This window comes from Eretmochelys imbricata, chromosome 1, assembly GCF_965152235.1.
Source record: "Eretmochelys imbricata isolate rEreImb1 chromosome 1, rEreImb1.hap1, whole genome shotgun sequence".
Classification (NCBI taxonomy): Eukaryota; Metazoa; Chordata; order Testudines; family Cheloniidae; genus Eretmochelys; species Eretmochelys imbricata.
In genome coordinates, this window is record NC_135572.1 from 266,596,770 (window position 1) to 266,621,975 (window position 25,206).

At 50.3% G+C, this 25,206-nt stretch overlaps 1 protein-coding gene and 3 non-coding genes across 4 annotated transcripts; all 4 read right to left on the minus strand.

The window, feature by feature from the left end:
* Positions 1 to 799: 799 nt before the first annotated feature.
* RPL3 (ribosomal protein L3) lies at positions 800 to 12,247 on the minus strand. The gene is made up of 10 exons (XM_077830106.1): positions 12,134 to 12,247; positions 10,191 to 10,383; positions 9,315 to 9,483; positions 8,237 to 8,372; positions 6,553 to 6,739; positions 5,866 to 6,026; positions 3,882 to 3,983; positions 2,676 to 2,771; positions 1,901 to 2,020; positions 800 to 915 (listed from the first exon to the last, which is right to left on the minus strand). The coding sequence occupies exons 1-10, from the start codon at positions 12,134 to 12,136 to the stop codon at positions 871 to 873; spliced, it is 1,212 nt and encodes a 403-aa protein (XP_077686232.1). The 5' UTR covers positions 12,137 to 12,247; the 3' UTR covers positions 800 to 870.
* LOC144259740 (small nucleolar RNA U83B) lies at positions 1,456 to 1,548 on the minus strand. The gene has a single exon (XR_013344887.1). It is a non-coding gene; the product is annotated as a small nucleolar RNA U83B (small nucleolar RNA).
* Positions 6,296 to 6,388, minus strand: LOC144259739 (small nucleolar RNA U83B). The gene has a single exon (XR_013344886.1). It is a non-coding gene; the product is annotated as a small nucleolar RNA U83B (small nucleolar RNA).
* On the minus strand, positions 8,373 to 8,419 carry LOC144259743 (small nucleolar RNA U82P). Its single transcript, XR_013344889.1, has one exon. It is a non-coding gene; the product is annotated as a small nucleolar RNA U82P (small nucleolar RNA).
* Positions 12,248 to 25,206: the final 12,959 nt, after the last annotated feature.

Here is a 25,206-nt window from a genome sequence, read left to right on the forward strand (position 1 = left end):
TAAGGAGAAGCCTGTTCTGCTTCTCCCCTCCCATGCCAGTTACTGCTAAGGAGCCAGAATACTTTGGCTGTTGCCCCACTAAAGCACCTTCAAAAAGTGTACAAGTGACAAGTGTAAAGCGGACCTGCGTAAAGAATGTGGGGGTCAATCTAGTTCCCCAAGGGCAGCCCTCCACCTGGCTTTACTCACCTCTTAGCAGTCTGAGGGACCTAAGTGCCATGGAGACTAAACATACTAGATATGGTCCCTTCAATGCAGGCATAAAGCATGTGGTGGAGGGGGCAGGATATGAGGGAAGCAGAGCACTCTATGGAGAGATGACTCTGAACTCCAGGGACTGTCGCCTTGGTACTTTCTCCAAGCATTAAGTTTACGAGAGTTGCCATACCAGATCACAACAGGGTAACATCTAGTCCAGTTTCTTGTTCCCATCAGAGTCCACTTCCAGGTGCAGATACCCTGAAGTAGGCTATCGTGGAATAACTTCCCCTATAGGGGAAATTTCCTCCTAAGAAGATGAATTACATTCTGGAGCATGAGGGCTTGTGTTTTTGGTATACCAGCTCCCTGTTCACACTCACAAAAACGGACTGGGGAAAGGAAAGGGGGTCATGGTGGTGAGAGAATTTTCATTGTGCTGCAGGAACCCTCTTGCAAAGAAAGCATGGTGCAGAAGGTAGGACATGAAGCCCCAAGTTACCATGGTGACCCAGCTAAAGCTAAATATGAATAAGATTCACAGCAAAAGCAATCTCAGATTTTACCCAGACATTCATAAAGCAAGAGGCAAGAGGGTTGGTATTTTTGAAAATATCTGTAGTTTTATTTGTCTGAGGCAGACCCCAGAGCTGCACAGGACTGTTCCAGATGTTAAGCGGTCTCCTCTTTAGCGATACGATCTTTCTTGAGCGGTCCCTGCAAAAAAACCAAACACGCAGTTACCTAGCAGAACTGACCATCTCCCCAGCATTGGAGACCCCACCGTCCTCAGTACCTCATTGTGGAAGATTATCTTTGCTTTGAACCACTAATGAAGACAATGGCCACAGGCCTACTTGTGGTGCAGATCTTAGCTTAAGTGTGTGGCTGAACTTGAAGCAAGCAGCAGAAATGGAGGCTGGTGAAGCTACACTGCTATTCACCATCTCAAATTAACAGTTTAAATATAAAATCTGGCACCACCTAGTGGCAAAGCTAACTTTAGAGCCATCATCACTGCCTCCTCTTCCTGAGAAAGCACTAAGCAGCTTATAAATAGCTCCACCTCTTGAAAGCCTGCAGTGTTAAATGGTGGATGAAATCTTACTCAAAACCAGTTTTTGCCACATTAAAAACTGTTCAAGAAGGGACCAGAGATCTGCTGTTTCTCACCAAGGACAGATCAGATACTCAATGTGCCATGGGCAGAGAGAGCATCCTCTGCTGCCTGCAGCAACCTGCGCACGGTTCCCTGGAGCTGTGCTCAGAAGGAAGACAGCATGGAATGTCTCCTCATGCCTGTCGGATACTGTGTTCAGTGCTAGTTCCACGGCCTCATCACCGAACAGCCCATATGCTGGGGCGGGGGCAGCATCCAAGCCTCACCCAGCTCTAGGTAACAAGGGCTACGTAGATGAAATGAGTTCACAATCACAAGAGTCTTGAAAAAATGAACCTCCCACAGGATTCCAAACTTCATCTGGACAGTTACACAGCCTTGGAACAAACCCCTGTGCTGTGCTTCGTGAGTACACGTGTGCCAGTGACCCAATGGCTGAGTTATTAATGGCAGTTCTCACGGTGGGAACACACTGCATTGGCACCCACCTCTGTCCAAGTCTGCACAGACGCATGCTTGTGCAGCAAGACAATACAAAGGTATGCAATACAAAACTGAGCTCCAGGGGAGCAATGCCCTTACCATGAAAGCCTTCTTCTCCTCCACCGTCTGGAAGCGGCCGTGACCAAATTTGGAAGTTGTGTCAATAAACTTCAAGTCAATCTTCTCCAGGGCCCGACGCTTTGTCTGCACAAGCAGGGACTGTGGGGAAGAGACATGTTCAAATGTGGCAGCCCAGGTCACCAATTTTCAGCAGAGGACCTGCATTCCCTGCTAGAATTTGCCTTAACTGGGTATTTTAAAATGAGATTTCTGTGGGCAACATACATGATCCAAACCACCATCACAGCAAGGAGCTGAAGAGCCTGGTAACACACCGGCTGCTCTAACAGCAGTGTTGGCAAGTCACTCCATTATCACACCAACCAAGGCAGGAGCACAGGGGGATGGAGTGGTCACCACAGGTTAGCATTAACAGGCAGAAGGAAAAGCTATTGTACAAGAGAAGCTTCATGAGCCACATGAGCTCTCAAACGCATCGGCGTCCTTCATTAACAACCAAACGCAGGTCGTAGCATTCTGGAGAGACCATTAGCCCAGCGCCCCAGCAGTGGCACTGGTAAGCGTTTCGGAAGAGCAGTGCACTAGCATTAGGCAGCGTGCACTCCTGTGTTAGGGCATCACTTTCTCTTCCCAAGTCTTCTCCTCTAGCTTGCTATGGAAAGCCCTACCCATTATCAAACAAGACAACGTTCTGGGGTAAAGGGACTCTAATTTGAAGCATGCGGCAAGGCAGAACAGAGAATCCTGGCTCCCGCCCACAGACTGGCAGAACCAATATTCTTGCATTTCTCACCTTGCGCAGAGTTAGGACTCTCTTCTTGGTCCCAACCACACAGCCTTTCAACATGATAAAATCATTGGTCACTTCCCCATAGTGGACAAAACCGCCCTGAGTAGAGAGAGGATGGTTAAACACACGGTACCATGCAGTAGCAGTAAGTACTGGCCTAAACTGAACCGTACCTTCTGATTTTGCGGGTGCCGAGGTTCCTGCACAGCACACATGCTGGCTCTAAAGGGGTCACGGCCAGCAGACCTCCCTCCCAGGGAAACCCCCAGGGTAAGGGAGAGTCCCTGGAAGCATAGGTACAAGAGCTCTGAGCAGCCCAAGACATGAAGGGCAGACCGGAGGAGGTAAGTAAGAGGTGGGGCCAGAGCGGCAGCTATTTTGTGCTGCTGGATGGCTCCGCAGGGAGCTGTGGCAGCCCAGCATTCACTAGAGCAGCCTCTGGAGATTTTAGTCCTTTCACGCTGCTATGTCATGGGCTCTGACACAGGGATTATGCTTTCCCAGCAAGCCACAAGCTACTTTTCAGTTAGCTACCACTGATTCTCTCTTCAGCCAAGAACCAAAAAAAAATATTCAGGCCTAAAGAGGCGAACATTTCTTTTAATTTTTTGGCTAAAACTTCAGTGTTCGAGGCCTCTGTGAGGGCCTTCTAGCTGTACACTACTGAAAGGCAACCATTTAATGATCCACAGCAACAGCACACTGTCATGGAAGTCAAATCAAAAGCTTCTCCAGCTGAAAAGAGCTGAGAATTTTAGGCCGACAGAATTATCCAAGCTGAAAACACAGGAGCCCAATTTTTGCAAAAACTTGCCTGGGGGGTCTAAGGCCCAAGAGTGATCAGGACCATGGTAAAGGGACACAAACTTGAAATCTAGACAATGAACCAGTTGTTTCTGGTCCTACACCTGCTTGAGTCCTCCCTCCAATCCTTGTGGCCTTTACAACAGACACAAGTGTAATTTTTAAGTTGACACCATTCTCTTAAGTTGCAACCAAACACAGCTCAGCAATCCACAGTACTATACTTGTGTAATATTGATAGAGAAGAATGCAACCAAAGGAATCAATATCGTTTCCTGCAGTACCTGAGCTTTTCCATATTGACTAGACTAGAATAAGTGGTTTGGTTTATGAGCTCACAGTCCAGGATTAAATTCCCATACCCTTTCCACACACTTAACCTTTAACAGCTGGAAAGCCACTCACCAGAGGGTTAATGCTCTTGTCTGACAGATCGTAGTCAGTTGATGCATTGTTTTTGATCAGCTTTCCGTCCTTGATTTGGTAACCTTGGCCAATCTTGTAGACCTAAAATGACAAAAGGAGAATGCTATTTTGCATGTGCAAATGGTTTGACAGGAGCAAAGACCCTAACCCAGAAACAGCAGTTCAAATCCATATGAAATTTGTTGAGCACACAGAAATGTAGAAAACAAATGTGGCTGGTGTTTAGGGGCAGCAATTAAGAGCCTCAAATATTGTCTCTATCATGAAGCCAATGCCTCAGTCACTGCATTTTAACTTGTCACCAGGGCACCCTATTAACAGAAACAAATCAAAAGTATTTTAACATCCTTAGAACTGGTGTGTACAGAGGCTCTTGGCCACCTACCCATTTCATAAAAAACCCTTAATTTCAATTATGCTGAATTTCCGGATTTCAACTTATTATTAACGGCAACAATACCTACCAAGATAGTATCACAGCGTGTTTTATGTGATTGGGTTAAAGTAGCTTTATCCCCATTTTTATGGATGGAGAAAAAAGTTTAAGGGTATGTCTACACAGCAAAGAAAACCTGCACCTGGCCTGTGCCAACCAACGTGGACTGAAGCTGCGGGGCTGTTTCATTGCTGTGTAGACTAGTGGGCTTGAGCTGGAGCCCAGGCTTCAGGACCCTGTGAGGCGGGAGGGTCCCAGAGCTTGGGCTCCAGCCCAAGCCCATGAGTCTACATAGCAATGAAAACAGCCCTAGGGCCCAAGCCCTGCAAGCCCAAGCCAGCTGCCATGCAGCCAGCCACAGGGTTTTTCTTTGCTGTGTAAACATCCCTCAGTGACCTGCCCAAGGTCACAGCCATGCAGTGGCAGAGCTGAGAGCAGAACCCAAGTGTCCTACTCACTGGACAACTCTTCCTCCTTTTTTGGTGTGACTATTCATCAGCCTCTCCTTCTCCAGCTGGTTTGCTGTGATATGTTTAAACATAAATAGGACCCTTCCAAATTCACAGTCCATTTTAGTAAATTTCACGGTTGTGGGATTTAAAAAAAAAATCTTCTATTTCATTGTTTCGATATTTAAATCTGAAATTTCAGTTTTAACCATGGAGGTCCAGTTCAGGGGGCAGAAAGGAGGAGAGTATCGTGGCACTGCCCCCCTTACTTCTGTGCTGCTGCTGGCGGTGCTGCCTTCAGAGCTGGGCAGCTAAGAGTGGCAGATGCTGGATGGGAACTGCGCCACAACCAGAAGCAATGCAGAAGTGAGGGTGGCATGGTATGATAGTGCCACACTTACTTCTGTGCTGGCTGTGGAGGTGGGTCTGACCTGCCCCCGGGAGCAGCCCATGCAGGAGAAGAGGAAGGGACCACCCTGCCCAATGCCCTGGGCAGTCACTCACTCAAAAAGCCATCCCTCCCCTCCCGCAGATCATGCCACCCTTACTTCTGTGTTGCCACTGTTGGCAACGCGGTCTTCAGAGCTGGATGGCTGGGGGCACCAGCTCTGAAGGCAGCGCAGAAATAAGGGTGGCAATACCATGACCCCCTTACAATAGCCAGATTTCACAGGGGAGACCAGATTTTATGGTCTGCGATATGTTTTCCACAGCCATTAATTTGGTAGGGCCCTAAATATAAAATACAACAAAGCAGCTTAAGTGCTGGTCCTAGGCACAGTCTGAGCTCACTGTAGACCACTGCCCTTCAGCACAGGGCCAACCAGTAGCAGGGTGCAGATCTGGCAGTTTTCATTAAGCACCTACACATACTAACAAGTTACATGTTGTTGGTAAGTAATAGTAAGCTAGGGATGCTGAATTATTGTAGGCCTGCAACTCTAGTCAAACAAAGCCTGAATTGTAGTCTGAAACCTTCAGTCTGCTTGAGGATTCTGCAGTGACCTTGACAATCCATCCGGGGGAACCAGGACTCTAGTTTGTCCAGGACACTTCAATATGCATCTCAGACTCTTACCTTCTTATTAATTTCTGTGCGATGGTGGTATCCCTTCTGACCAGCTCGGGCCACAGAGAAAGCCACGCGAGCAGGATGCCAAGCACCAATGCAGGCTACTTTCCGCAGACCCCTGTGGGTCTTGCGGGGCAGCTTTTTGGTATGCCAACGGCTGGTGACCCCTGAAAGAAGAAAACAAAACATTACAGCACTATAAGACTGTCATAACTGCTCAGCTGTGGCATGTGCCTTTTTTACAGAGGTGTTTATCATTAACCTGTGACGACACTATGCACACAGTTTGTGGCTGCTCCGTAATGAGAATGTGTATCCAGTGCAACACCAACAGAAATTCAGATCAGTGTACCGATTAGGCGTGGGTGTTGGGAATAACTACTCTGCGGAAAACCCACCCACAGCTGCCCGTGTTTTCCCAAACTGTTCCCTGGGTGCTGTTCTCAGAAGGAAGGCAGCATGGAATGATTCCTCATGGATGTCGGATGCTGTCCCCAGCACGTATTCCATGGCCTCATCATTGAACAGTCCACTTTTGATGTGAGAGCAACACTGAAGATACTCCTCTGACCCACGGCCTATGTACCAGGGCAACAGAGTGTGTGGGGATTACAAACAACTCTCCACTAAACTCTGGGTTCTGGTCAGACTGAAGCCTTGGGGAAACAAGAGGGAGGCGGCCATAACATCTACCTTTGTATCCCTTGCCCTTGGTGACTCCAATCACATCTATCATCTCATCTTGGCCAAAGACAGTTGACACAGGAACCTGCTGTTCCAGCTTCTCCCGGGCCCAATCCACTTTCTCAGCAATGGTGCCACCATTCACTTGGATCTCCATCAGGTGAGACTTCTTCTGCCGCAGCGGAAGCAAACGCATCTGGAAGACAGACCTCACATTAGCTATATTATAACCCAGGCGAAGTGCTGAGATCTCTAGTGCAATTTATCTTTCTGAGATGCACATCCTGGGTCTGATGGATTTTTCCACCTTTGCTGTATCCCAGTCACAATATACACAATGCTTGGAAGACTGAAGCTCTGGGGGTAAGGGGAAGAGTTATCAAGACTGTACAATGACATACGTAGACAGGCCTACGTTTCTGGCAGCCAGATCACCAAAGGGAATGAGAGGAAAAGCAGTAAAGACACAAGGTGGGTTACGTAATATCTTTTATTGAACCAATTTCTGTTGGAGAGAGAGAAGCTTTTGAACTTATACAGAGCAGCAGTAATACATGCCTCACACCGCCCTTACAGCTGGTCGCCAGGCTGAGGATCTTAAAAAAGGACTGAAGACAAAGCCTCTGGGACTGAGTACCAGCCTAAGTAAGGTGACATCACACCCAGTGTTCTACACTATATTTGGGAAAAGGGGGACTGACATTAAAATGCTGACAGCAGCTGCACGCCCCCCTTTGCTGCTTGCCACAAGAGGCCATCTCTAAACATTAGTCTTGTGAGCAGACAGCTTACTCCACTTATTCCCACACAGGAGATCCTATTACATTTCTCAGTCTGGAAGTATTTGGCACTCACACAGGGGTGGGAAGGAGAGGAGAGTTTCACACTGCTTAGCAATGATCTAATTAATATAAGCCACTGATGGTCTCCACAGAAGAGCACTGCCCGCATATCCTTGGTCTGAAGCTATAGTAGCCATCCATTTTTTAAAACCAAGTGAAGGAGATGTCCTGGGATCCTCTGGCCCCCATGGAAAGAAGGCTAAAACAGTCAATCCTATTTCTAACTGTAACTATAATCAGAGAGAGGAAGTGGTCTACTGGTCTGAGCACAGGATGGAGGCCAAGAACTCAAGTTCCAATGCCAGCTCTGACACACGCCTACATACACACGTGTGCATGCACCAGGTTACTGTAGACAATCCAAACTCAGTTTTCACACCTGTAAAATGGGGATGGGGCTCCTTACCTCTGAAGGGGTACAGCAAGGATTTGTTAGTCGTTTGCATAAGCCTTTGAAGTTGAGAATAATACCATACCCAGCTTTTATATTGTGCTTTACTGATTAAAGTGCTTTACAATGGAACTCAGTATCATTATCCCCATGTACAGATGTGAACCCGAGGCACAAGAGGGGAAGTGACTCACCCAAGTTCACTCAGCAGACCAGTAGCTGGGCTGGGAATAGAACCCAGGTCTTTGGAGTCCTAGTCCAGTGAGCTATCCAGTAGAGTAGACTACACTCCCTCCATAACTATTAGGTATTAATACTGAGCACCAGATTTGGGGAACAGGGAATATGAGAGCAGCAGTGGAGTGAGTTTCTGTAGAGAATGGCAGGACCACCCTAGCCCTTGTGGATTCTCTGTATCCCAAAGCATGAGCCCTCTTTGTAAAGGAGTCAGAACACTCACCTGAGTGTGAGCTATGACTCGGATAACCTGGCAGTACTTCTTCATGCTACTGAAATCCTTCTCTAGCTGCTTTTTGCCCTCCTCATCCTGCCACTTCTTGCAATACTTGGTGAAGGCCTTCTTCTTGGACTTGTGCCTTCAGGAGCAGAGCAGAGAGGGTATGGCTTAGCCCTTCATCAGTCCCCCAACGAAAGGGGGGTGAGCGGAAGGAGCTGCCACCCAAGTTGGTTTCGGCTCATTGCCAGCTTCTAAGGAATCTTTTCCACCAGCAAGCGGAGCCTGGAGCTCATCAGACAGAGGCTGAGCTGCCAGAGCTGAGCGGAGCTGCCATGAATTCATCCAAAGCATATTAATATACACAGTATAAAACATTCACAAAATATCAAAGCACTGCTCTGCAACACGACAGTGCCTATCAGCTGATTATCTGTTGCCTTAAAATACTTCTGTAAATGCTCTTGTCTTGCTTCCAGGTCTACAAAGTCCTACATCTTTCAACCCTGGATTACAGCTGACGTAAGAGGACACCGATGCAATACCCAATATCTTGGCAGTGTGGGAAGTTCATGAAGAGCATCTAGGAGAAATACTTCCTAATCCCATAGGCAAAGGAGAACTTGACAACCCCACTGGAGCCCTACTGTCAGAGTGACCTTATAGGAAGGCATGACAGCAATGCATGGAAGAGTGATAAGAAAAAAAAATCTCCCCCCCTTCCCTGAGAAAAAAGGACTATGCTCAACACTCAGCGAAAAGCAACAAAGACAATTTCCTTATGTCCATCCACAGGAAAAAACATCATGTGTAGTGTGTTCATGCAGACATCAGACAGTTCACTTGATCCCCAAGCCCCACAGTGAGCAATTACTGTTCCAGCCAGTTGCGGTTTTATACTATTATGTGATCAGACTAAAACTTCAGCCTAGCACCTAGATCCCGACGGGCCAACCACTGGCTGTGATGTGGGAGCCTTGAAGTGAATTGTTCAGACTAAAAACCGCAATAGCACTACACTCATTCAACAAAGCCAGCAATGCAAGGAACACAGACTGAGGTCCCTCCCTACATGTTTTTTTACCAGTTCTTGTAGAAGCGTCTCTTGCACTCATCACTGATGTGCTCAGCAAAGATGGTCTTGAAGGTGCGGAGGCCACGGGGAGTCTGCACATAGCCCACGATGCCCACAATGACCATGGGAGGAGTCTCTACCACAGTGACTGCCTCTACCACTTCCTTCTTGTTCACCTCTGGGAAGGACAAAAAACACATTGTGCCAATTAGCACCACAGCAGATGAACCACCACCACCACCCCAAAAGTATCAGGAGGGGCCAGTGACCCCCTAAAAGGTCTTCACGCAGCTGGAGTCAGTGGGATCCACGGGCCAGGGGACCTTGATTAGCCACCTGAGCTATTAAGCACCCTAATGGTATAATGGTGACTAGATGCTATACTTAAACCCAAGGTTGGCCCTGTGATGTAAAATGGAGTAGCCAAATTGAGCTGTGTGGTGGCTGATAACAGAACTACATTCAGGACTCGACAGTCAGCAAAAAGCGCCAGAAGCGATTTCCTTATGTCCGCCCGTCGAAAAAAGATCATCATAAGTAGCCTGCTACAACACAGCTCTACCAGTGGGGCTCCTTGGCAAGTCACCCACACACCCCAAGAACAGCCGTTACAGTAAAATAAGACACCAATCACCAGCTGGGCACAAAGTCTGGAACTGGCAAGGAGGACATATCCACTAGCCTTTGGGAGCTTGCTTTTATAACTAGCAACTGGAAACAACAGCCGAGGAGCCAGAGTAAAGAACAGCAAGGACTTGGCAGAAATCAGACTGGAATCAAACCCAGGGACCCATGTGAACCTGACAGTCTCCTCCCACTGCCTCAGTGAAGGGAAAAAAAGCTGTACAGTGACCTCCTATAACAAGAGCAGCAGAGAATACATACTGGATCCAGGCCTGTCCACTTCCCGGACAATATGGGTCATGCCAGACTTGTACCCAAGAAAGGCAGTGAGGTGAATGGGTTTGCTGGGGTCATCCTTGGGAAAGCTCTTCACTTTGCCCCGATGTCGACGACTGCGTTTGCGGGGCAGAAAGCCCAGGGATCCATGTCTGGGAGCTGAGAACTTACGGTGCGACTACAAAACAAAGGAGATACTTTTAACACTCATGTTGCCTGAGTGACTAATTTGCCCCTAATGGCATACTAGTTGCTGTCTCTCTTGTTCCCTTTGAGGGGGCCATTACACAGACATACCAGTATGTCCTGCCTTCTACAAGTTCCTCTCCTCCACACCAGCTCTTCTCTGTTTTACCATTTTAGAATGGTGACTACATCAGGGCCTTACATGTGTCAGATTTGTTCACGACTGAGGAAAATTTAAAGACACAATACAAAGGTTTTTTTGGAGGATGAGGTTCTGAACACCCGAAGTGCCATTCTAACTAAATGTCTATTAAGGGGAAAGCAAAAATTAATGGACACACCTGGGAATCCTTATAGATTACAGAAGTTAATAGCAAAATGTGATTCTACTCTGAAAAGTGACATGACAAAAACTGCTCCATGGGGTCTACCTTTGTTGGAATCACTTTTAGATGAAATGTGATTAGCTTACAAAAACAAGGTTTTCTTAACTGCCAGCTCTGCACACTCACCCTAAGATTTAAGTGTCTAGATAGGTTACATAAGATCATAAGAATTGTGAGCCCAACTCAGGCTAATAGTCCATCCAATCTAGTATCCTTATTGGAATAGTGGCAAACACTACATGCTTAAGGAACCTGCAAGAAGCCCTATAATAGACAATTCTGGGCTCACTTGATCCATGTAATTTAACTACAGTGCCCTCATTTTCCAGAAGTCAAACCCTCTTGAATTCTAAAACTTTTAGCTTTATCTTGTGGCAGCTACTCTAGTAGTGTGTTGCTTTTAAAGTTCATCAAGCAATCCCCAGTTTCTTGCAAATTGCCTATAAGCACCAGCAACAACAGGCTCTGCAAGACCAAATGCTGCCACTTGGACCTGTGCAAACTCCCCTCCTCCCCCCCACACTTCAAAACAGCTTTAGACATTATTACTCTGAGAAGATCTGGCCCTGCAACTGGAATTCCCTCATCAATACTAGTGGCACACAAGCTAGACAAGACTTCACCTTACACTCAACTGCACTGTCTTGCCAGGCTAGCAAAAGTCAAGCCAGCAAAAGCGCATTTTAGCCCTAAAGTCAGCATCTCAGACCTTGACATATACAGGTGGCAGATCTGCCACCGCCTGTCCCTTTTCAGAGCGAAGCCTCACTTTAAAGAGTGACGGGAGTGAGTCAACCGCAGCTGAAGCCCCCATCAATAAGCTTTGGGCTGCAGCCCATCCGTAGCCCCCGATCTCCCGAAGAGGAGTGAGACGCTACAGGCAGCGCCCCGCTCTTGGCGTAGAACAGGCCGCAGGAAGTTACGGGAGGCCCGGAGAACGCCATGCGGCGGCTCTGCAAAGCCCAGCTGTCCCGTGGTGCCAGGCGGGCTCTCCCCAGTCATTCCCCCACCCCCGCCGTCAGCTAACACGTGTGAGAGCCGCCTACAAACGATTCTAACTTGGGGGGGGGCTCTGCAGCCGCGCCCCCACCCCAGGCCCGTCACAGTCCTTCCTCCCCCCCCACCCCGCTTCCCGCTCTCCAAGCCCAGGCAGCGAGTGTCCGTCCGCCCCTCCCGCCCGTCACGGGGCCGCTCTCCAGCCCCGTCTCCCCTCCCCGCCAAGAAATGGGCCCCGCGCTGCCTCCAGCAGGGCCCCCGTGGAATCGGGGGGCAGAAGCGGAGGCGGCCGGGGCCGGGATGGCGGCGATGCCCGGGGATGGTGAGACCCGGCCCCGCACCCGCCCCAACGCCACTTACCATCCCGCCAGGCAGGCACACCGAATTAGTAGAAAGGGGCGGGTAGGCCGCGCACACGTTATTTATAGCCGCTTCCACGGCGCCTTGCGTAAGGGCGTACGATCACCATTACGCATACGCGTTTACACGTCATCCTTTCCCTCCTCCTCCCCCCTCCCGTCGTACGGCAGTGCGCGAGGAGCTATGGCTCATGGTTAGGGCCACACTTCTTGAGAAAGCGAACTCCTAATGCCAATAGGATCATTTCAGGTTTCAGAGTAACAGCCGTGTTAGTCTGTATTCGCAAAAAGAAAAGGAGGACTTGTGGCACCTTAGAGACTAACCAATTTATTTGAGCATAAGCTTTCACGAGCTACAGCTCACTTCATGGGATGCATCACTGATGCTCAGTCAGAGCAGGGGAGGGGGGCAGCTGGGCAGTAACAGGAGCCAAGCTGGGGGTGGGAGTCCAGGCCCTGCACCCCTCTTCCTGGGATTCACTGAGACTCTCAGCCAGCCAGTAAAACGGAAGCTTTATTGGACAACGGGAACACAGTCTAAAACAGAGCTTGTGGATACAACCAGGACCCCTCACTCAAGTCCTTCTGGGGGAGCAGAGAGCTTAGACCCCAGCCCTGGGGTTCCCTGCGTTCCACCATCCAGCACCAAACTGAACCTAAACCCCCGCAGCAGGCTCCCTCCTGCAGCCCCTGTTCACATTCCTGGGCAGAGGTGTTACTTCCCCCTCCTGCCTCAGATTACAGGCTCTCAGGTCTCCCATTGAAACTCCCCTGCCACATTCCCAGGTCAACACTCCCCCCTCCCTGCTGCATCACATCTCTCCCCCCTTCGAGACTGAACTAAGCGGAGTCACTCTGACCAGTGACCTGGGGAAGTTCAGGGCCCCCTCTCCTGGACAACGCATCCGCTATCATGTTGGCACTTCGCTTTACGTGGACCACGTCCATGTCGTAATCCTGCAGGAGCAGGCGCCACCTCAGGAGTTTGGCATTGGCTCCTTTCATCTGGTGCAGCCAGGTCAGGGGAGAATGGTCGGTGTACACGGTGAAGTGTCGCCCGAAGAGATATGGCTCTAGTTTCTTAAGGGTTCACACCATGGCCAGGCACTCCTTCTCGATGGCCGCGTAGTGTTGCTCCCGGGGTAGCAACTTCTTACTCAGGTACACGATGGGGTGTCTCTCCCCCTTTTCATCCTCCTGCATTAACACCGCCCCCAGTCCCGTGTCTGAGGCGTCAGTGAACACCATAAAGGGCTTGTCAAAGTCTGGGTTTGCCAGAACTGGGCCACTGACCAGAGCCTCCTTCAGCGCCCGGAAAGCCTCCTGGCACTGCTCGGTCCAGACCACCTTGTCTGGCTTCCCCTTCTTGCATAGCTCAGTGATGGGGGTGGCTATGGCGCTAAAGCGGGGCACAAACCTTCGATAGTATCCTGCCAACCCAATAAATGCATGGACCTGCTTTTTGATGTGGGGAGCAGGTCAGTCTCTGATCACCTCCATCTTAGCTGGTTCCGGCTTTAGGCGGCTGCTCCCCACCCGATGGCCCAGGTAAGATACTTCCGCCATCCCCACCTTGTACTTCTCTGCTTTTACAGTCAGCCCAGCCCCCTGGAGTCGGTCCAGCACTTGTCTAACCTGGGACACATGGTCCTCCCAGGTCTGGCTAAAGACACAGATGTCATCAATATACGCCACGGCAAAACTCTCCATCCCCCTCAGTAGCTGGTCCAACAGGCGCTGGAAGGTGGCCGGCGCTCCCTTGAGGCCGAAAGGCAGGGTCAGGAACTCATAGAGCCCCAGAGGGGTGATAAAGGCCAATTTCAGCCAGGCATCTGCATCTAGCGGCACTTGCCAGTTGTCCTTTGTAAGGTCCATGGTGGTAAGGTATCGAGCTCCTCCCAGCTTGTCTAGGAGCTCATCAGGCCTGGGCATGGGGTAGGCATCAGATACAGTGATGGCATAGGGTTTCCGATAGTCCACACAGAACTGGACCGACCCGTCCTTTTTGGGGACCAGCACCACCGGCGAGGCCCAAGGGCTGGCAGATGGCTGGATCACCCCCAAAGCCAGCATGTCCCTGACCTCTCTTTCCAGGTCCTGAGCTTTTTTTCCCTGTGACTCAGAAGGGGGAGCATCTTATCGGCGGGTGCGATCCTGTCTGCACCCGGTGGACTGTCAGATTAGTGCAGCCAGGTTGGTTGGAAAACAGCTTTCGTATGGGTGCAGCACCCCCCGATCTCAGCTTGCTGGGCAGGGTTTAGCTGATCCGAGAGGGGAATTGTTTCCAGAAAAGAACCAGCTCTGGTCCCAGGGAATAGATCTACTAAAGGGTCATCTCCCTGCTCCTCCCAATGTCCACACATGGCCAACACCACATTCCCCCTGGCATAATATGGCTTCATCATATTCACATGGTACACCCGGCGGTGGTGCTCCAGGTTCGACAGCTCCACCACATAGTTTATCTCATTTAGCTGCTTGACAACCTTGAAAGGGCCTTCCCAGGCGGCCTGTAGTTTGTTCTTTCTCACGGGGACGAGAACCATCACCTGATCCCCGGTGGCGTAGGCACGGGCCCGCGCCGTGCGGTCATACCAGATCTTCTGCTTCTTCTGGGCTCTGGCCAGATTCTCCCTGGCCAGGCCCATGAGTTCAGCCAGTCTCTCTCAGAAGATCAGGACATACTCCACCACTGACTCTCCATTGGGTGTGGCCTTCCCCTCCCATTCGTCTCTCATCAGGTCCAGGGGGCCCCTCACCCTACTTCCATATAACAGTTTGAAAGGCGAAAATCCGGTAGACTCCTGGGCACCTCCCTGTATGCAAACAACAGGTGAGGTAAGTACTTATCGCAGTCACGTGGGTGCTGGTTTATAAATGTTTTCAGCATCATCTTTAGCGTCCCATTGAACCTCTCCACCAGCCCATTGGACTGGGGGTGATAAGCTGAGGCCCAGTTGTGCCGGACCCCACATTTCTCCCATAAGCACCGGAGCAGGGCCGACATGAAGTTCGATCCTTCATCTGTCAAGACTTCCTTGGGGAACCCCACTCGGCTGAAAATGGTCAGGAGCGCATCCGCCACGGTGTCTGCTTCAATGGAAGCTAAGGGCACTGCCTCGGGGTACCGGGTGGCAAAATCTACCACCACCAGAATGTATTTCTTCCCCGACCGGGTTGTCTTGCTCAGAGGTCCCACTATGTCCATGGCCACCTTCTGGAAAGGTTCCTCTATGATGGGCAAAGGTTTCAAAGCTGCTTTCCCCTTGTCCCGGGCCTTCCCCACCCTCTGACAGGGGTCACAGGATCGGCAATACTGGCGGACAGTGGTAAAGACCCCAGACCAGTAAAAGTTCTGTAGCAACCTCTGCCGGGTGCACCGGATTCCCTGGTGCCCTGCGAGGGGGATGTCATGGGCCAGGTACAATAGCTTGCGGCGTTACTTCTGGGGGACCACCAGCTGCCTCCTGATCCCACAGGACTCCACTTCCCCTGGGGGAGCCCATTCTCGGTACAGGAACCCCTTCTCCCACAGGAACCTCTCCTGGCAACCTCTCCTCATGGTCCGTACCACCCTGAGGTCGGCCAGGTCCCTGAGCTTCCACAAGGAGGGATCTTTCCTCAACTCGGCCTGGAACTCAGCGGCTGGGGAAGGGATGGGGCCCGGTTCCCTCTCATTGGCCGGGTCTGAGGCCACAGCCTCTCTGAGCCGTGCCCCTCAGTGCTCTCTCCCCACCAGGGTAGGGTCCTGCGCCTCCGGTGTGGTACCCTCCCCAAGGTCAGGGCGCAGTGCCCCTCCCCGGCTCTGGCTGCGGGTCACAACCAGGGCGGTCTGGGGGTCGCTTGGCCAGTCCTCTAGGTCTCCCCCCATCAAAACCTCAGTGGGCAAATGGTGGTGCACACCCACACCCTTGGGGCCCTCCTTGGCCCCCCATTTCAGGTGTACCCTTGCCACGGGCACCTTGAATGGGGTCCCGCCCACCCCTGTCAGGGTCAGGTAGGTGTTGGGCACCACCCGATCTGGGGCCACCACCTCGGGCTGGGCCAGCGTCACCTCCGCGCCCGTATCCCAGTATCCATTGACCTTCCTCCCATCCACCTCCAGGGGAACAAGGCACTCGCTCCAGAGGGACAGCCCCATGCCCACCCTGTAAACCGAGAACCCTGAGTCCAGAGCTTCCAGCCCTCTGGCGGAGCTGGCCTGGGGTACTCTTCCCTCCTGAGGCCGGTGGATCACTTGAGCACAGGAGTTCTGGGCTGCAGTGGGCTATGCTGATCGGGTGTCCGCACTAAGTTCGGCATCAACATGGTGATCCCTGGGAAGCTTGGGGTTACCAGTTGCCTAAGGAGGGGCAGATGACCCAGGCAAGGGGGGCTGCCAGCCAGCTCCTGTGAGGGTGTGGAGGCTGCTCACCAGCCCTGACTGAACTCCCCCAAGGGGATCTAGAGCCCCCTCCCCCCGTCCGCCCCCCCCCCCACAGGTCTCTCTGGCGGGTGGCACTGGGCAACAGGAGGCAGCTGAGTTGGGCTGGGAGGATGGTGCCTCCGGCTGAGGTGGCTCTAGGCCAGGCCGGCTCAGGACATAGGGTTACCGGGGGTCTGGTTTTCAGGGTCAGATGTACTGAGCGGACACTAAAAGTCCAGTTACTGCGGGCAGTCCTTACGTGGCGGCTCCCTTGGCAGCAGGCATGCCCCTGTTTAGGAGCACGGTTTGCAGGGTTGCAGCGGAGGATAGAGCACAGGGGCTAGGGGTGCCAACCCTCCAGGATTGACCTGGAATCTCACGGAATCAGCATCGATCTCCCAGTGACTATTGAAAGCAATCCGGGAGATTTTAATAGAATATTTTAAGAAAATGACATTATGTCATGTTTGGAGGGGAAAAATCTCCCGGAATAGCTTCAGTCAGAGTTGGCAATCCTACCAGGGGCCCATGGCAAGCATGGTAAGAAGCACCCAGCAGGCATGGAACATGCCTCGGGAGGGAAGGAACATGAGCTACCCTGCCAGCCAGTGCTTCCCCTGGCCGTGTGCTCAGGCAGCTCCAAGACAGGGGGAGGGCTCAAGTGAGCAGGAAAGCCGGCTGCTGGGCAGGCAGTGCAGAAGGAGGCCTATAGCCTTAGGCCCTCCTAGTTTTAGGCCCTATTTTAGGCCCTCCTATACGCCCTCTATTCCATACTGAAGTAACAGCTGAGCAACAGTAGCGGGGCCATCGGAAATGTTTTGTCTCATTAGATATTGCTATGTACAAATTAACCCATCAAGATTGTCAATTCAAATTATGGTGGTTGTGATTTTGTCTTTGTGGTCTAAGTAAGTGTTTGTGGGCCCAAGCAATATTGAACTTTGTACACAGTATGCCTACACTGGACAATAAAAACAATGTTGAAGAATGGAGGATGGCAGAAATTGAAGTAGGCCAAAGAAAGACGGCAAAGACAAGATGTAGTGCTGAAAGGTTCTCCTTCGCTCCTAATGTTTTTTCCTCCTACTAAGTATGGTGGTAAGGAAGTCCAGGCGAATACCAGCCCTGCTGCGACTGATTGAAAGGAGCAGCCTCCTGTGACTTCTCTAGCTGCAGCCTCATCCCACTCCTCTGAAGACTTCCCCAGTGATAGTAATAAAAAAAATCCTTCTCCAGTGATTCAGGTGAGTGGGATGTGACTTCTCAAGATCTCATTGCATATTGGACTGAGAAGGGCCCACAGAAATGCCAGAATCTAGACGCTGGCTTTTCATTGACAAAGTGAGAATAGAGCAATCAGAATCATTATCTGATGTTTGAATATGTGAACCCTAACAAACAGATTGGCAAGCAAGAATGGCTCATCTATTCGCCTTCGCCACCTGCTTTCTGATACCAAAAAGCGGGGAATGTTCTGTGAAGGCTTCAGTGTTTGGAAGAGTACTGCATACATTACCAATCATGCAATGAGTGAGCAGCATACGTTTTCAATTAGCAGCTACCATGCCTGAAAGAAAGTTAGTGGCAGTATTAATACACAAATGGAAAACCATTTTTGGGAAGCTCATGCTGATAGGAAGAACATTCTCAGACATGTAGTTGAAACCATAGTTTTTCTTGCTGAGCGTGGTCTGCCATTCCGTGGCTCAGATGAGACTGTTGGATCAAAACACAACGGCAATTACCTTGGCGTTGTAGAGCTAATCGCTAAGTTCGATCCTTTCTTATCTCAGCACATCAATGAACATGCAAATCGTGGAAAAGGCCATACATTATATCTATCAAAGACTGTGATGAATTCATTGCATTGCTGGCAAAGAAAACGCTATTGGCCATTGTAGATGAGATCAAAGATGTGGGATTTTTTTTCAGTGTCCGTCGACTCATTATCGGATGTGTCACATGTAGATCAGCTGACTGTCATCTTGCGTTATGTGCTACCCAGCAGACCAGCTGAGCATTTCATGACCTTCATAAACATCACCAGCCACACAGGGGAGAAACTTGCCTCATACCTACTTGATTTCCCCACTGAAAATGGGATTGACATCAGCCTTTGTCGTGGCCAAAGCTATGACAATGCAAGCAATCTGAATGGCAAATATTCAGGGATGCAGGCAAAGATAAAAGAGCGCAATGTTTTGGTTGATTATATACCATGTGCTGCACGCTCACTCAACCTTGTTTGCCAGTTTGCCGTGGATTGTTGTGTTAAAGAAGTTTCTTTTTTTGGATTTGTCAAGAATTTTACAATTTTTTCTCTGCATCAACCAGTCATTGTATGATTCTTAGAGATTCACTACCAAAGGGCTGCCCAGTGCCCAAATTACTCTCAGGGACACGGTGGAGTGCCAACGCTGAAGCTGTGAATGCAGTTGTTCTGGGATACCCCATCATCCTTGAAGCGCTAGAGAGCATCAAGGATGATGAATCTCAAAAATCAGCAACAAAAAAAGATGCGAAGATCCTGAGTGATGCAATGCACACTTTGGAAACTGGTATTTTGTGTGAGGTCTGGAATGATTTACTGCAGCCATTCAGCAGGTGCAGTCTAAGGTTGCAAAGTACTCAAATTGACCTTTCCACTGCTGTAAATCTAATAAGAAGTCTTGGAACTGTTCTTCCACAAATGTGAGATAGTTTTGATGAGTGTGAAATTCAGGGGGCTGTAAGGACTGCTAACCATGAGTATAAGTCAGCCAAACACCACAAAAGATAGAAGACATGCGAAGATGCAACTGCCCACTCATTCAGTGACAAGGAGGCTTTCATAGTTAATACTTTCATCACAATCATCGACAAACTGAAGAGTTCATTAGAACATTGGATCAAGGCCTACAAAAATAATGACAAAATCTTTAGTGTACTCACAATTTTTTTGCCTAACATTTCAAATTCCGAAGTCAGTGAAGCTATCAAAAGTCTGTGTCAGAAGTAACCAGACGATCTCCCAGCAGATTTTACTAAAGAATTTCTTCAATTTGTTGAATTCACATAACTCTCAGATATAGAGGGAAAAAGATGACTAAAGCAAATCTATTTGGATATACCGAGTTATCACTGAATCTAATGTGATAGAATGTTTTCCAAATGTTGAAACTGCATTACGTCTGAATTTGTCACTAATGATCACCAACTGTAGTGGAGAATGTTCCTTCTCTCTTCTTACAAGGGTCAAAAATGTCCTCCGATCCACCATGATTCAAGAGCATCTCAGTGCTTTGTCCCTCTTGAGCACTGAGAATGAAATCATCAGGTCTTTGAATTACAATGACATAATTCATGACTTTGCCACATCTAAAGCTAGGGGAAAAAATTTGTTTGAAGAATTGAGTGTAGTGAGAGTAGAATAAACTTGTTAATTTTACATAAATAATATGTAAATATGTATGTAGATAAAATCGCAAAAGAGCTCCAGCCTGGACTGAACGGGAGGTATGGGATCTGATCGCTGTATGGGGAGAGGAATCCGTGCTATCAGAACTACGTTCCAGTTTTCAAAATGCCAAAACATTTGTTAAAATCTCCCAGGGCATGAAGGACAGAGGCCATAACAGGGACCCAAAGCAGAGCCGCGTGAAACTTAAGGAGCTGAGGCAAGCCTACCAGAAAACCAGAGAGGCGAACGGCCACTCCGGGTCAGAGCCCAAAACATGCCACTTCTATGATGAGCTGCATGCCATTTTCAGCCACCACTACCCCAGCTGAGTTGTTTGACTCCTTCAATGGAGATGGAGGCAACATGAAAGCAGGTTTTGGGGACAAGGAAGATGATGATGATGAGGTTGTAGATAGCTCACAGCAAGCAAGCGGAGAAACCGGTTTTCCCGACAGCCAAGAACTGTTTCTCACCTTGGACTTGGAGCCAGTACCCCCCGAACCCACCCAAGGCTGCCTCCCGGACCTGCCAGGTGGAGAAGGGACCTATAGTGAGTGTACCTTTTAAAATACTATACATGGTTTAAAAGCAAGCATGTTCAATGATTAATTTGCCCTGGCATTCGTGGCTCTCCTGGATATACTCCCAAAGCCTTTGTGTAGGGAGCCAGCGTGGCTCCTCTCCGAACCAGAGGGTAAAGAGCCACCCTCTGAGCCTGAGTGGGCGGGGCCAGGCCAAGCTTCCGCCAATCCCCGGAAGGGGAGGGGTGGGACAGGAAGTACAAAGGGTGGGGCCCTTTGCCCAGTGAGGAGAGCACCAGGGAGGGAGACAGACGCAGGCTGGTCCCTCGCGATCCTGCTGCTGACCCAAGTGAGGCCCTGGGCCAGGAGGAACCGGACCAGGAGGAAGGCCGGTGGCGACCAGGACTGCCAGCCGCTGAATACCCGGAGGACCTGGAGGGGCCTGGCTGCAGCCTGGGCCGGCGTGAGTCCGACACAGAGGGGGAGCTGGAGCTGCCAGCAGCGGAATACCCGGACGAGCTGGAGGGACCGGAGAGACCGGATAGGAAGTAGCCCAGGGGCAGAATTGCACCGTGGGGTGGGTGTGTTTGGTCAGCGGGCGCGGTCGGCCCCACTGACCCAGTGGCAGGACCTTCGCCTCCCGCCACTGACCGGGCCCAGGGGCTGGAACGCAGTGGAGTCGGCTGGGCCTGAGTTCCCCTACCCCGGCCAACCTGCCTTGGGTAGCAGAACTGTGCGCTACAGACTTGTGCCGGCGCCCCCCTGCCTGAGGAGCGCGCTGCAGACTCCGGCCGGCACACCTTCCCCGCTAATTCCTCAGCGCCCAAAAGGTGTGACTGAGGCCTGCCAGTGGATCATAGCTCTCCATCGCCCCTAGGGGCTCGGAGGACGGACTGAAACCTGTCACACTTTGCAAAAGGTTTCTGGGGAGGGCAGCCTTATTCCATCCACCATGGTAGGACACTTTACCACTCCAGGCCAGTAGCACGTACTCGGGAATCATTGTAGAATAAAGCATTGCAGTCTATGTTTGCTGGCATTCAAACAACATCCGTTCTTTATCTCTCTGTGTTATCCTCAGGAGAGTGAGATATCATTCATGGTCACCTGGTTGAAATAGGGTGCTTTTCTTAAGGGGCCATTCAGAGGTGCCCGTTCCTGCTGGGCTGTTTGCCTGTGGCTGAACAGAAATGTTCCCCGCTGTTAGCCATGGGAAGAGGGGAGGGTGGAGGGGCTAGCCATGTGGTGGCGGGAAGCAAAATGCAACCTTGGAACGAAAGCACATGTGCTGTGTATGTAATGTTAACAGCAAGGTTTACCGTGAAAGAGTGTACCCATTGTTCTGTAAAATGTGTCTTTCTAAATACCACTGTCCCTTTTTTTTTCTCCACCAGCTGCATGTGTTTCAAGGATCACAGGATCTTCTCCTTCCCAGAGGCTAGCGAAGATTAGAAGGTGAAAAAAACGCACTCATGACGAAATGTTCTCTGAACTCATGCTGTCCTCCCACACTGACATAGCACAGACGAATGCGTGGAGGCAGACAATGTCAGAGTGTAGGAAAGCACAAAATGACCGGGAGGAGAGGTGGTGGGCTGAAGAGAGTAAGTGGCGGGCTGAAGAGAGGGCTGAAGCTGAAAGGTGGTGGCAGCATGATGAGAGGAGGCAGGATTCAATGCTGAGGCTGCTGGAGGATCAAACCAATATGCTCCAGCGTATGGTTGAGCTACAGGAAAGGCAGCAGGAGCACAGACCGCAGCTACAGCCCCTGTGTAACCAACCGCCCTCCTCCCCAAGTTCCATAGCCTCCATACCCAGACGCCCAAGAATGCAGCCACTCCACCCCAGAGGATTGCCCAAGCAACAGGAGGCTGGCATTCAATAAGTTTTAAAGCTTTAAACTTTTAAAGTGCTGTGTGGCCTTGTCCTTCCCTCCTCCACCACCCCTCCTGGTGCTTCTCTCCTCCACCACCCCTCCTGGGCTACCTTGGTAGTTATCCCCCTATTTGTGTGATGAATTAATAAAGAATGCATGAATGTGAAGCAACAATGACTTTATTGCCTCTGCAAGCGGTGACCGAAGGGAGGAGGAGAGAGTGGTTAGCTTACAGGGAAGTAGAATGAACCAAAAGGCGGGGGGTTTCATCAAGGAGAAACAAACAGAACTTTCACACCAGAGTCTGGCCAGTCATGAAACTGGTTTTCAAAGCTTCTCTGATGCACACCACACCCTCCTGTGCTCTTCTAACCGCCCTGGTGTCTGGCTGTGCGTAACCAGCAGCCAGGCGATTTGCCTCAACCTCCCACCCCACCATAAACGTCTCCCCCTTACTCTCACAGATATTGTGGAGCACACAGCAAGCAGTAATAACAGTGGGAATATTGGTTTTGCTGAGGTCTAACTGAGTCAGTAAACTGTGTCAGCGCGCTTTGAACGTCCAAATGCACATTCTACCACCATTCTGCACTTGCTCAGCCTGTCGTTGAACAGCTCCTGACTACTGTCCAGGCTGCCTGTGTACAGCTTCATGAGCCATGGCATTAAGGGGTAGGCTGGGTCCCCAAGGATAACTATAGACATTTCAACATCCCCAACGGTTATTTTCTGGTCTGGGAATAAAGTCCCTTCCTGCAGCTTTTGAAACAGACCCGAAGATGCGAGCGTCATTCCTTTCCCGGCCATCCCACGTAGATGTTGGTGAAACGTCCCTTGTGATGCACCAGAGCTTGCAGGACTATTGAAAAGTACCCCTTGCAGTTTATGTACTCGCCGGCTTGGTGCTCCGGTGCCAAGATAGGGATATGGGTTCCGTCTATGGCCCCACCACAGTTAGGGAATCCCATTGCAGCAAAGCCATCCACTATGACCTGCACATTTCCCAGGGTCACAACCTTGATATCAGCAGATCTTTGATTGCATTGGCTACTTGCGTCACAGCAGACCCCACAATAGATTTGCCCACTCCAAATTGATTCCCGACTGACCGGTAGTTGTCTGGCGTTGCAAGCTTCCACAGGGCTATTGCCACTCGTTTCTCAACTGTGAGGGCTGCTCTCATCTTGGTATTCTTGTGCCTCAGGGGAAAGCAAGTCACAAAGTTCCATGAAAGTGCCCTTACGCATGCGAAAGTTTCGCAGCCACTGGGAATCATCCCAGACCTGCAACACTATGCAGTCCCACCAGTCTGTGCTTGTTTCCCAGGCTCAGAATCGGCGTTCCACCGCATGAGCCTACCCCATTAGCACCATGATGCCCACATTGCCAGGGCCCATGCTTTGAGAGAAGTCTTTGTCCATGTCCTCATCACTCTCGTCACCGCGCTGACATTGCCTACTCGCCCGGTATCGCTTTGCCAGGTACTGGTGCTGCATATAATGCTGGATAATGCGTGTGGTGTTTAATGTGCTCCTAATTGCCAAAGTGATCTGAGCGGGCTCCATGCTTGCCGTGGCATGGCATCTGCCCAGAAAAAAGGCACGGAACGATTGTCTGCCATTGCCCTGACGGAGGGAGGGGCAACTGACGACATGGCTTACAGGGTTGGCTTACAGGGAATTAAAATCAACAAAGGGGGTGGCTTTGCAAGAAACTGAATGGCCCCCTCAAGGATAGAACTCAAAACCTCAAGAATAGAACTCAAAACTGAGTTTAGCAGGCCATTGATTTCACAGAGGGAGGGAGGGAAGAGAAAATAAATACAAAACAAATCTGGTCTATTTCTTGTTTTGAGCCACTTCATCTATCTTTATACATCTTGCTGGCAGCAGACTGTGCAGTCAGACCGCTAGCCATCGTCATCTGCTGGGTGCTCGGCAGAAGATGGTGCAGTATGATTACTGGCCATCGTCTTCTGCTAGCTGCAGATTAAAAGACAGTGCACTGCCGGTAGGACTCAATCGCCATGAGACGAAACAAGGGAAATGACCTGGCTGAGTCACTCCCATGTTTGCCCAGGCACTCGGTTAAAAGAGCACCCAGGACTACGTCGACGACGGCTACCAGTCATACTGCACTGTCTGCTGCCAAAAGGCAATAAACTGCTGCTGTGTAGCAATGCAGTACCACGTCTGCCAGCACCCAGGAGACATACGGTGACGGTTAGCTGAGCGGGCTCCATGCTTGCCGTGGTATGGCGTCTGCACAGGTAACTCAAGAAAAAAGGCGCAAAACGATTGTCTGCCCTTGCTTTCACGGAGGGAGGGAGGGAACGGGGGCCTGACGATATGTCACAACCACCCGCAACAATGTTTTAGCCCCATCAGGCACTGGGATTTCTACCCAGAATTCAAATGGGCGGCGGAGACTGCAGGAACTGTGGGATAGCCACCCACAGTGCAACGCTCCGGAAGTCGACGGTTGCCTCGGTACTGTGGACACACTCTGCCGACTACAGGCACTTAGAGCACTTGTGTGGGGACACACACAATCGACTGTATAAAACCGCTTTCTACAAAACTGACTTCTATAAATTCGACCTAATTTCATAGTGTAGACATACCCATAGAGAGCTTCATGTGTGGCCCACAATGGTAAATAGGTTATGAACCACTGATCCAGATGCTTACAAAATGATTGTTTAATCATTTGTTTCAGTGTCTTTCCTGGTATTGAAGTTAGACTGACCGGTCAGTGACTCCATGGGTCCTCTTTCCTCTTCATTTTTAAAGATAAGTACTATGTTTGCCCTTCACCAGTCTTTTAGGACCTC

What these genes read in the sequence shown, in the direction of transcription:
- RPL3 (XM_077830106.1), bottom strand. An exon ending in CAAGGGCAAGGGATACAAAG is followed by an intron (nt 6,027 to 6,552) that starts GTAGATGTTATG and finishes TTCTTCTTTCAG; the next exon opens with GGGTCACCAGCCGTTGGCAT. An exon ending in GAGTCCTAACTCTGCGCAAG is followed by an intron (nt 2,021 to 2,675) that starts GTGAGAAATGCA and finishes TCTTCCCCACAG; the next exon opens with TCCCTGCTTGTGCAGACAAA.